This window comes from Schistocerca cancellata, chromosome 2 (assembly GCF_023864275.1).
Source record: "Schistocerca cancellata isolate TAMUIC-IGC-003103 chromosome 2, iqSchCanc2.1, whole genome shotgun sequence".
Classification (NCBI taxonomy): Eukaryota; Metazoa; Arthropoda; class Insecta; order Orthoptera; family Acrididae; genus Schistocerca; species Schistocerca cancellata.
Window position 1 is genome coordinate 688,754,730 of NC_064627.1, and position 12,820 is coordinate 688,767,549.

The window sequence follows — 12,820 nt, forward strand, 5'->3', positions numbered from 1 at the left end:
TTGAGTCTAGAAAAACCTCTAATTATTTGCACTATGACTGTCAATTGGCTTTCAAACTTTATTTTCTTGAAATAGCGCATTACTTGATATCAACAAATTTGTGCGTTGGTCAATCAGTACGCTCTGAAACAAGTACAGACTCTGCAAATAATGGTTACCAGTTTGTTTTCATAACCGTCATAACTCTGAATTTTTCCTGCTAGTGACTGTTACACTGTCAGTATTTGGAGCCCAAATGTGACCAGATCCTCTGTTCTGTTTCAGCATTCAAAGAGTTATTGTACATGATAATCAGTAACATGTAGATTCTCTGTTGACAGGTGCACCGTCTTTTCTTTTACTAGTGTTGCAACATTTTGGTATTACCTTGTATTGGTTTACGTGTTTTTGTTTGTCTTCCACTACCTCCAGTTGTTGTTCTGATAAGTAGAGTGTCTACCATTTGAATTATCCTTTCGTTATCCTGCATTAAGGTTACAAGTTAATCCTTTTTATGTATAACACTCTCCGCTGCATGTGAGGTCTGCTTGAAACACAAGCCTCTCCATCGCACCTCTTTTGCTACTCTGGCCCAGTCTCCTCCCTTGCAGATGCTTTCTTCCACCCATATTAGGCACTTGTCCATTGACCTCTCCCTTCTACTACTTGTAGAGGGGAGTGGTACATAATTTTGAATATGGACCCATGCCCCCCCCCCCCCCCCCCAAGGGGCTCATGGTTCCAAATGCTTCCTTCTCTGGCTGCATTTCTATCACCCTGTCCTCCCTCCTCTCCTTGCTCCTTCCCCGTTGCCCCCTCATTTCCCTCTCTTGGCATCTTAGTGTTCTGATTTATGTCGACCTGGCTATCCTCCTGGTTTCCTGTATTGGTCGCAGTTTTATTCCTTCTGCATATTCTTCATCCTTTTTTGGCGTTTAGGTGCCACCTGTTTCTTGGGCCTTGTTTTTTATAACAAACTGACATGGCTGCTCCACATTTGCTACCTAAAGACTACATGTGCTGTCTGCCTCTTGGCGCACACTTCTTGGGGTCCAGGCCATTCCACTATTCATCTTTACCATGCTATGGTCTTGACCTGACTAGATTGTGTAGTCAGATTTATGGCTCAGCAGCTCCTTCCACTTTGAAACTGCTTGACCCTGTTCACCATTGTGGGATGTGTCTGGCTATTGGTGCCTTTTGCACTAGTCCCATTGATAGTTTCCTCACAGAACCAGGGATTCCCCCTCTACACATACGACGGAGCCAACTGCTGGTTTCTTACGCAATTACCATTTGCCAATTCCCTGATCACCCCATGTACCCTGCTCTTTGCCAATGAGGGATGTCTCCCTCCTGACACCTGCCCACAGGTGGGATTTCCGGTTGGCATGCGTCTCATTTCCCTCTGTTGTGATCTTCATCTCCACTCACTGGAATGCACCCCATGTCTTTCCTCCCATACCCCCCCCTCCCCCCTTGGATGGTGCCTAGACCATGGATTAGGACCAATCTATTCCAGCATCCTAAGATCTCTGTCACTCTTATGGTTTTCCAGTGTCTTGTATGTGCCATCCTTGCATAGTTCCTGGGTGCCACCATCTTTTACACTTATGGTTCTAAACAATTGATAAGGTGAGATATGCTTTCACGTCTCCTACTGTCTTAGAACACCATTTACTGCTGGGATCATGTAGTGTGTTCACAGCGGAGCTTTTAGCAATTCACAGAGCCCTCTGTTTTGATTCTCAGGTCTCCCTCTATAGTGTTTTAATTTGTTCAGACTCAATGAGCAGCCTGCAGGCTATCGACTGATGTTACTCTTGTCACCCTTTGGTTTCTGCTAGCCATGACCTCTTTGCCTTTGGCCATGCTGGCTGTTCCATTGTCTTTCTGTGGGTCCTAAGTCATGTGGGCATCCCAGGGAATGAACTGGCTGACCGTTTGGCTAGAGAAGCAGATACCCCCATTTCCTTTAATGATTCCAGCTGTGGATATGCAGATCTACGTCAAATCTCTCTTTGCTCAAAAATGGAATGATATCTGGTGCGCTACTCCTCTCAGTAATAAACTTTGCACAATCAAGGAGTCTGCTGCAGTTTTGCGCTCTTCCTTCTGCTCCTCTTGGAAGGTGTCCACTGTTTTATGCTGTCTACACATTCGTCATACCAGGTTCACCCATTGTTTCCTCTTGCGTAACAACCCACTCCCCACAGTGTGGTTGTGGAACCAGACTGACGGTATCCCACATATTGGTGGAATGTCATCTTTTGGCCCTTTGTGCTAAGTATCACCTTCCTGATTACTTAAATTTAATACGGTAGAACCTTGTTAGCGTGAACTTGCAAAAGATGAACTCACGATTAATGCAGAAAAAATATTGGTCCCGCCAGGAATACATTAGTTCTTATGGTATGTTTTATTGATTAACATGAATTTCGGTTAAGGCGAATTACAAACTCTGTTTCAGTTCCTAGCGTAGTTAAATTTCACTGAAACACAAACTTCCGACCTTAGAGTATACTAAAGCGTAATTTTTTTTTTTTCTGAAATGTGTAGGAAATGTAGATACAAAGCTAATTATACTTATTGTTGACTCGTTTTTAACGTATTGTAGGTCAGTAGCTGCGATTATCACCTCAACAATCAGTGTATGCTGTACATTGTAAGACATTCAATAATGTATGCAGCAGCATTTAGGAATGTACTCAGTGCCAGATTTGACAGGTGTTCTGTTAGTTGTAGCCGTATTGAGTTGGAATACTGAATAAAAACTACAGTTACAACTGGTACCATGGCACACAAAAATGGCAAAGAGGAAACAGGCAGCTCCAAATGTACAGTTAAAGCTAAAGATTCTAGATGAAGTGGACCAGGGTACCAAGAAAACAGCAATTTCAGAGCAGTTTGGAATACCTACTACTTTATCTACAATTGTTAAGAATCGAGAAAAATTATTAATGATGCAGCATCAGGTTCTGGAAACACATCTAAACGACTTCGTACCGCCAAGTATGAAGACATCAAGATGTTGCTTCTAGAATGGTTCAATCCTCGTGTGATGTGTTTAACATGGATGAAACTGGATTTTTCTACAATCTTTTTCCAAATCACACCCTGTAGATAAAAGATAAGTGTCACAGTGGAGCACGAAGCAAACAACATGTGACTGTTGTACTGTGCTGTAATGCTGACGGCAGTGAGAAGTTTCGTCCCTGGGTTATCAGTAAATCTGAGAAACCATGTTGTTTTAAAAACATAAATATGGACACTTTACCTTGCATCTACTCTCACCACAAGAAAGCTTGGATCGATGGCACATCATTTCGCAAGTGGCTTCTTCGTTTCAACAGTCAAATGGTTGCTCAAAATAGACATGTTCTTCTTACATTGGACAGATTTACTGCCCACAACGTTCATGATCTGAACCTATCCAACATAAAGGTTCAGTTTTTTCCACTCAACACCACAAGCTGCCTTCAGCCTTTGGACTAAGGCATAATCTCTCTGATAAAGAGAGCTTATCGTTAGTGACTTGTAAGAGATGCAGTATGTGATGCTGAAAACAATAGTGCAACCCCAAATTGGAATCTACGTGACGCAATAAAAGCCATCACAGCAGCCTGGAACACAGTATCGCCACATCATATAGGGAAGTGCTTTAACAGAGCTTGGAGACATAGCAACACTGAAGATGTCCACGAGTTAGAAAATGCCACTTCACCTGATGAATGGACAGTTCTGCAGGACGTTGCGAACCCTGGGATTAGTTTCGAAGAATTCATTAGTGTAGATGGCAATGTTGCTGTATGTGCTTGTGTGGAATCGGGTGTGCCAAAAGCTGTGAACGAGGTGCAAGAGGGGCCATCAGAAGAATGTGAAGAGGGGCCATCAGAAGAATGTGAAGAGGGGCCATCAGAAGAATGTGAAGAGGGGCCATCAGAAGAATGTGAAGAGGGGCCATCAGAAGAATGTGAAGAGGGGCCATCAGAAGAATGTGAAGAGGGGCCATCAGAAGAATGTGAAGAGGGGCCATCAGAAGAATGTGAAGAGGGGCCATCAGAAGAATGTGAAGAGGGGCCATCAGAAGAATGTGAAGAGGGGCCATCAGAAGAATGTGAAGAGGGGCCATCAGAAGAATGTGAAGAGGGGCCATCAGAAGAATGTGAAGAGGGGCCATCAGAAGAATGTGAAGAGGGGCCATCAGAAGAATGTGAAGAGGGGCCATCAGAAGAATGTGAAGAGGGGCCATCAGAAGAATGTGAAGAGGGGCCATCAGAAGAATGTGAAGAGGGGCCATCAGAAGAATGTGAAGAGGGGCCATCAGAAGAATGTGAAGAGGGGCCATCAGAAGAATGTGAAGAGGGGCCATCAGAAGAAAGTGAAGAGGAAGATAATACAGATACCATACCACCTACCTGTCAGGAGATTTTTACAGCGTTGGACTGTTTAGAACGGTTCGTTTCGACATCCGACATCACTGCTGGGTTTATGTATGCTATCATTACAATTGGTTGTGAAATTACAAAATATTATTGTTTCCACGAATGTCAGCGAACCATGACCGAATTCTTTCCAAGAAAGTAACGTGCATAATTTGTGAGTACTTGGAGTTTACAATCACTTTATAGTGTTATAAGTCTACAATAATGTGAGTGATAGTGTAGTGTATTACACATTAGTGTACTGCTGTACATGTATACTTATTAAAATCTGTGTTTTTCACTTAACACGAATTTTTTTAACACGAATTCCTGATTTTTCGGTCCCTTACGATTCGTGTTAACGAAGTTTTACTGTATTAACATATGATTCACAGACTGTTGAACTGGTCCTCAGTTTCATCCCTGAAAGTGGTTTTTATTTCCAGGTGTAAGATCCTACTTTATTCTTGGAGCAGGGGCAGGTTGGATTTGGTTGGGACCTCTTTTCCAGTCTTCTTGGTCTGTGACCCCATGACCACCCCTTTTTTCCAGTTTTTGGATTTGGTCTCACCTTTTGTGCCTTTTACTGTTTGTGTTTAATATTTATTATGTTATAATGTGACTCCTCTGACTGGATCCATACACTTTTAGCAGACCCTCTTTCTTCTCAGACTAACTTTGGAATCACAGCACTGATGACCTCGCCGTTTGGTCCCATAACCCGTCTCAATTAATAAATCAATTAGTCAATGAACCCATGTCCAGAAATATAACATTTTCATTCTATGATGATTTCAGTTCAGATTTGTAAAACATCCACATCTACCGAGGTAAAAAGAAATGGCTGAGCTGCTTGCCCTGGAATGGAGTAGGGTAGACAAGATGATGTGTACTGCCACTGAAAGTCCATCAGGAAATGTGGTTTCAGCATGATGGTGCACCACCTCACTTCTCACATGTGATTCAGGCACAGTATAGTATAAGATGGATAGGCTGAGGTGGCTGCTGCAGTCACTGAATTTAACTCATATGGACTACTTCTTGTGGGATCGTATGCAAAGTTTAACTTAAGAGTCTCCTGTGGAGACAGAGGAAGATCTGCTGACACACATTCTGGCTGCTATGCTAGAAATTGAAGAGATGCCAGGTCTGATGGAGAGTGTACCAGAACATGCTTCACAGATACAGTGTCTGTAACAATGTTGGCAGTTGCCACATTGAGCAACAGTTCTAATGCATCAGTACCATCCTGTATGTAGAGTATGCTGGGTTCTTTTTTGTTTGCAATAATGCAGGCACATAATGTTTAAGTGTTAATACAAATAAATGTGCTTAAGTGATAAATGGAAGTTTTGTTATGTTTCCTTTTGAATTTTTCCCTAATAACTGTGCTGTGTCATGCCTAATTCATTCCCTTTAATTGAAAATGTGGTTAGAATAGAAACAGTATGTTTCGAAACATGGGTTCCTATTCAAAATATTGTGTACTCCCTCCACTCTACAAGTCCTAGAAGTTTATAATGGGATTTTCTATAAACCGTGTATAAGAATGAAGTCATTAAATGCATAATGTTTTGAGATAACTAGATAACAAAGTTGCTGAGCTAATTTTAGACTTCATGCCCAAACCATTGTCAGCTTCCCTGTGTACAGGCTTAAAAATGTCCCTTGTCTCAGAGTTTGAAGAATCAGAGCCATGCAAAGTTAAAAGATTGGTAACCAAAGGAGACTTAGGAGACAAAAAGTAATCTACTATGCTCAGAGAGGTACACGTTCTTGTCATTAAATGATTTTATAAAAACTATATTTCTTCAGTGACTACCAGTCAGTGCATATTCTATTCTAGTAGCTATTCAAAATGTGAAGGCCATCATATGTGATCAAACAGTTTTTCAAACTTCATACTATATTTGTCAAAATTTGACTGTGTATGGCTCTGTAGATGTCTTTGTCAAACTCAGTGTGTGTTTGATGTGCTTTGGAGAAGTTTTGATTGAATTTGAATTCAACAAGATTGCTGACATTATTTGTGTTTATGTTTCACCATTCTTTAACGAAAATGAGTTTCATTACAATATATCTAACTGTATCATGAGTGAGCACAAGAATGGAAACTATGGTCAAAGTTAAAAGTAGAACAGCACTGGTAATTACCAAAATAGTATAGATGTTGTGTCATTCTCAGCCATATATTATGCAGGGCAAGGATAAGAAGAAAATTAGTATTCTATGCACAACCTACAAGTGAGAGTGCAATAAAATTAAAAAATATCAAAGCTATCTGGTTCTTCCACAATTAATGTATGAGAGCTATTTGGAAAGCAAGGTCTGACTGGGCATGAAATTGAAATTATAGTGAAAATCCAATGAAGCTTTGCACAGATATGTTGGGCAGTGTCTCTAATATACCCATCGATCACGTCACATCACTCTCTTCAATTCTGAGCTCAGAGTGAGCCCATAAAGATGCTGAGAAAATAGTTTCTCCTGCCAGGTAGGAGGGCCTGGGGAGAGATTTTGCCTGATCTCATGCAGCCCATACAACAAAACTGTCACGTGTTTCTTTCATGTCAGTTCTTGGGTGCACTGCGCAGGGGCAATGAAGACGCTTCTGCAACATTTTTGATGGAGGTGTTTGATCACCTACAATACAATCTGTAATTGGCTCCCCTGAATTCTGCTCACATGAAATGCTGACACTGAAGACAACATTTTGGCACAGGTAATGAACTGTAGACCAGCATAGAGAATTGACAGAAAGCACAGGCTTCTATGAAAAGGCTATCAGAAAGTTGGTACAATGCTGTGGCAAATGTCTAAGTCATAGAGGCAGTTATGTAGAGAAATAGCTGGAAGGTGTAACTAACTGAAGCAAATAAAATATTTTTTTTATTTTCGCAGTGGTTTCCAGACCTCGCTTTCCAAATAGCTCTCATATGCATTTGCACATTGTGTTATTTTAGTAAGCTGTCTTTAGAGGACCAAGTAGAAGATAATATATATTTCCTTCGGCAGATTTCCATGGGTACATTTGTCTCAATTTCAACTGTATGCTTGACCAGCATCTAGTTATCTTTTCCTTCCTTATACAAATTGCTGAAGACAGTGCAACAAATGCTTTGTCTGCATGCATAGCCATTCCCACTAGTTTCGAAATACTTCATGATACGAATAACATCTGCTTCAAAAGTGGAGTTAAACTGACAAACTTTGTTGGTATGTGTATGAGATTGTTTGAGGTATCCGTGGATAGAAAAGATTGAATATGGTAAACAAGTTTGATCATTTAGTCTCAGTGCCTTAAGTCTCAATGCAATGGCTTCTGTGGCTTGGAAAATTGTTGAGATATATGACACCCAGTCAGGTCGTATATAGTGCAGAAACTTCTTTGCCTGCATTTCAAGGTGACAGATTTTACCATATGGGAAAGCAGCTGAGCGAAATTCTGTGCAAACAAGTAGACGCAATAACACTTGTGTACTGTTGCAGCAAAATTAAATGACTGCATTAGCAGTAATATCAGACACAAAAAATATGTTGGGCTTAAGTTGGATACTGTGGATGTACTGAAGAAACAACTTAAATCATAGATATAAAAACACAAATTTTGTTCCCTAGTCTCTGATTTCCAATACAACATTGACCTTTGCTGGTCGTTGTCCTCTACCCACCCCCATTCACTAAACAAAATTTCTGCTAATGACAACTGCAAATATTCTTTGCAAGCAGTATGAACACCCAGCAATAACCATGGCAAAGCTTCTGTCCAATGCGTGGAGTGGCACATAACAGCAGCCTTAAGGGTGTTGTGCCAACGTTGGGTGGTGTCATTAGTTTGAGAGTGGTATGCTGTAGTTTGAAACCATTGGACACTGCACAAGTTACTTAACTCCGTGAACAGATGGGGGACTCAAACTGTCTGCCCAGGTCAGTGGTTATTGATGTGGGGCAGCTGAAACATGTGATCCTCATCTGTAGGAAGGCAGGTGCAGTAGTTTTGGATGCAAGTCCACAAGTGGACCTGCTTCCACCCAACATATCACCCTGCATATGGCTGATTGTATATAATAGAAACCATTTGACTGTGGCAGTGGTTCTTCTAGATTCAGGTGTATATGCCACAGTCTTCCTTTAGGAATTTTGTATTTTTCATGTTGCAGGGAAGTGTGATGTCTGACAATGCTGGGCTGGCAGTTGATGCAAGTATGGGTCCACTTCCTACAGTTGGCTTTAATGTCAGACCTCAGCAAGGTTGTGCAGATGGCAGGGTGTGACAATTTCTGTAAGTTGTCAAAAATAGCTCTGTGGAACTCTGATGAGCCCAGTAGACGTACTTTGGAATGTGAAGTATCACACCATAGGTGCAAGTCCATGCCAGAAATCTGTACTGGTTCCATAGTTAACCTGGTGTTGCTGTCCATCAAGAGCATTGTTACCTGTAGATCCTTCTTTTGTTCCTTCTCCATTTGACTGAAGTCTACTGCAGCACTCAATGTTAATCTGAGACAGAAAGTCAGGATCCATGTTGTCAGCACTATTAACATGGCATATGTCCATAGGGAGTTGCCCAACATCATCCAGATGATGGAAGTGGCGAGAATAGCAGTTCTTACTGGGTTGTGTATTGCGTGTACCAGTGGTCAGTGAATTTAGCAGGTATCTCTCAGCTTCCTCATGGAAATGTTTAATAGCTTTGCACAGAGCCAAAAATCCCCCGGTCGTAACCTGACTACATTTGTTGTGACCCAATGACTTTTCACAAAATGAATCAGAGAGGTGGTTGTTGACCATCTACTGTTCGTTATAGGACTGCTCCAATTGTGGACTGTGACACTTGTAAAAGTGTATTGTTGCAGGAAATCTCTGAAGTTCATGAAATTTTGTTACATGTGGTGTCTGCTTGATGAGTTACGTACATTCTCGATCCCATCCCGCATCACCGAGTGGCCCAAGAATGCAACCTCCTGCCTGTGTAGCTGGAATTTGTCCTGGTTTATTACGAAAATGAATTTCTCCACCACATTGAAAAGTGAGTGCAAATGCTTGCCATGCTGTTCAGGTGAAGAGGAGAAAAATTGGTATATCATCTAAGTATGGGAAGCAGAATGGAAGATGACTAGGTCCCTATTGATGAGACACTGCCAAGTTTGGGTGGCATTTTCTAACCAAATGGCATGAACAGGAATTCAGATATTCTGAAAGGAGTGATGACAGTGATTTTAGAGATGTCATCTGGTGCCATTTGAATCTGTAGGTATGCCTTTTCACATTCAATAACACTAAATATGGAAGCACCAGCCAACGAGTGGGAAAAGTCTTTAACATCAGGAACTGGAAATCTGTCAAGCACTGTCCAGGTGTTCTGTGCCTGGTAATCAACGCATATTATGTGTGCGCTGCCCTTTTTAGACACTCAGTGGATGCAGAAAGACCATGTGCTCTTTGATGGTCACAGGACACCAGGATTTAACAGTTGTTAAATAGCTGCTTTAGTGATATTTCACTTTGCTAGTGCTAGATGCTGGGGTTATGAAATACAGGAGGTCCAGGGGAAGTTACTTTCTGTGGACAGTATTGTCCCTAATGTCACATTGGGCAAGAAAATGTGGAACATAAGACAAACTTCATGGAACACTGGAAGGATGTAGTGATCTGCTGATGTCATGTCAGTGACTGTAATTGCTGTGCAGTTACCTGTTAAAGTCCGTGGTTAAGGTAAGGACGGTCGCTAACATTACCAACTGGTCACTGGTGAGTGTTTCAAACCACATCTTTACGTAACTGTGTAACACCCTCTCTAGCCCCTATGTCCACAGCATCCAATTCAAACAAGGTCTGAATTAGTTTAGTAAATGAATTCTTTATCACTCCTATAAGGGCCACTACATGTGTCTCCCACACTCTTTAATTTTCCAAGTCTTGTAAAATTGTGTTGAGTTGGGAGTTTTAAGATGGAGGTTATTTGGCATTGGAAATTGTACTAATTCTTAACCGTGACAGCTGATGCTTGACTTTAGCTAGCTCACCCAGAAACCCGGGTCAGAGGAGACTTACAGGAAGAGATGAGAAGGAAAGACTGGTTGTTGGGGACTGCACTGGATGAGATTTGACAACCTGAGAGCTTAAAGGTGGAAGATATGGTGATAAGCAAGACAGAAATCACTGACAAAACATCTGCACTACTTAAGAAGAGTGGAAAGCTAAGTGTGTTATATATGGCTGTGATGAGGGTTAGGGGGACAGTAGACAGGGCAGAAAATAAGAGATATAGAAAACTAAAAGATAATAAAGAAAGAAATTGTTTCTGAGACTGGAGGAACTTAAAGAAAATAATTAAAGAAAATTGTGGCCAGGTGGGTGGCGAGAACCGAGGACATGTTGTAATGTCAGTTCACACTTTTAGAGTTCTGAGACACAGGTGTGTGAGGGAAGAATCAAGATGGCACTTATGGTGAAACAGGCAGCAAGGTACCAACTGTCTTGCTCTACAGCAAGATATTGTATATTACCAGTATACACCATCCTTCTCCCTTACCCTATGACTCCCAACTCTGTGACCACCCCTGTTGTAAGACTTGCTCTATGTACCCTCCTGCCGCCATCTGTGCCTCTTGTACCAGCTGTTATGTAAACATTTTTTGGCATTCGACATTGGTATGATTACCACCAAGTTATCAGTTAAAATTTTTTCTTAGTTTCTGACCATATTGTCAATATGTAAAACTACCAACATTTCGGTCACTATTGCAAGTGAGCTTTTGTTTTTGTCATCAGTTTTACATATTGACAATGCGGTCACAAGCCCAGAAAAATTATATTGAGGGGGAGTATGCTTGCAAAACACAATATCCTGTTACAGAGCATGCTCTACAACATTACAGTCATGACCTCAGTGCTAATTTCATCATGTGCACCATCTGGATTCTTCACCCAGACAACAGTTTCTTGGAACTCCACAGGTGGGAACTGATGTGACAACATGTCCTTGGTTTCGCTACCCACCTGGCCTTAATTTATGTTAATTATTTTCCTTAATTACCTCAACCTCAGCTCCCTTTCTTCATTCCCTTTTAGAGTTCTTTATCTTTTATTTTCTGATCCCGAACTCTGCCTGTTTACCCAAACTCCGCCCCTTTTTGTAATCACAACAGTCCTTTTACTTCACCCCTCTTCCTTCCCTCTTCAACTCTTTTGCCAGAAATATAAACTGTTGATACACACTGGAGTAATTAGTATTAAATTTATGTTTGTTGCTTCCATTACAACGTGACTTTAGCAAATATGTATATGCATTTATTGTAATTATTTTTTTAAGTGACTTACTTGACTTAGTTCCTGTTGTTCCCTCTGGTACATAGGGCCGTGATGTAATTCTTCCACCTGGTACGATTTCTAGCAAGTCTCTTCACTTCACTTCACTCCAGGTTTACCCATGTTCTGCAGCTTCTCTCACGATCGTCCTTTTCCAGGTCTGTTTTGGATGACCATTTTTTTTTCTAACTCCTTGAGGGTTCCAATCCAACACCACCATTTCAACAGCTCCATCTGGTATTTTTTTAAAGTGCTAAATAAATAATTATGTTAACTTGAACCACAATGCCAACTTTGTGGATGACAATTCATTTTTCTTCTATAACTGTGTGCAACATTCCATATAATGTCGGTATTGGGGATTTAACAAAAAGTTGCTTTAATTTTATTTTTGTTTGTAGCTCTGATTGTTATCAGGTAATGGAAGGGAATTAATATTTATTGTGCCTTTTGTTAGCCTGAATTTTTTTCTTAAGTGTCTCCTTTTGTATGTGGATAGTTACAGATACAAGTCAAAATACTAAGACCTAGAATCAGTGACAATTTAGTACTCAGATTGCACAGCCAAGTTATTAATTAACAATTGGCTTTATTTCTTCTGCAGGTAAAATGTTCCTCGCAAGACAGAATTTGCTGCAAAGAAGACAGTGCTTTGTTAGGACCTATTACAAGTCAGATCAAGCCTTGTTCAGTGGTTCTTAAAAATTTAGAACTTTCATCAGAGAAATTTGTATTCCCACCCTTTCCTCATGTTACTTGGACTACAAAAGTGAGTGACTTCTGTTTGCCACAAGATTATATGAACACAGTGTGGGAAAAAAGGCAAGTGAACTGACAACACTGCCATCCATATGTATGTATGTATGTATGTCACCAAGAGTGTGTGTGTGTGTGTGTGTGTGTGTGTGTGTGTGTGTCGGGGGGAGGGGGGGGGGGAGAGTTACTTATGTAAATAGTGGATCATTATTTTATCTGTAAATAATGTGTAAGTAATAGAAAAAATATATTGTCACTGTTTTTAATCTAAGCTAGCAGAAAATGTATGTTTGCAAAGCATTTTAAAAGAACTTGCCACAAATATTTTGATAAGTGAAATAATTGTGCAT

At 40.8% G+C, this 12,820-nt stretch overlaps 1 protein-coding gene across 8 annotated transcripts in view; it reads left to right on the forward strand.

The window, feature by feature from the left end:
* Positions 1 to 12,571, forward strand: part of LOC126162434 (peptidyl-prolyl cis-trans isomerase G-like) — a 333,524-nt gene extending 320,953 nt beyond the window's left edge. For all 8 annotated transcript variants that reach the window (XM_049918938.1, XM_049918937.1, XM_049918941.1 and 5 more), the window contains one exon: positions 12,319 to 12,571. In XM_049918938.1, coding sequence (XP_049774895.1) covers positions 12,319 to 12,549 — 231 coding nt within the window. In that variant the 3' untranslated portion in view covers positions 12,550 to 12,571. The remainder of the gene's footprint in view (positions 1 to 12,318) is intronic.
* The last annotated feature ends 249 nt before the right edge of the window (positions 12,572 to 12,820 follow it).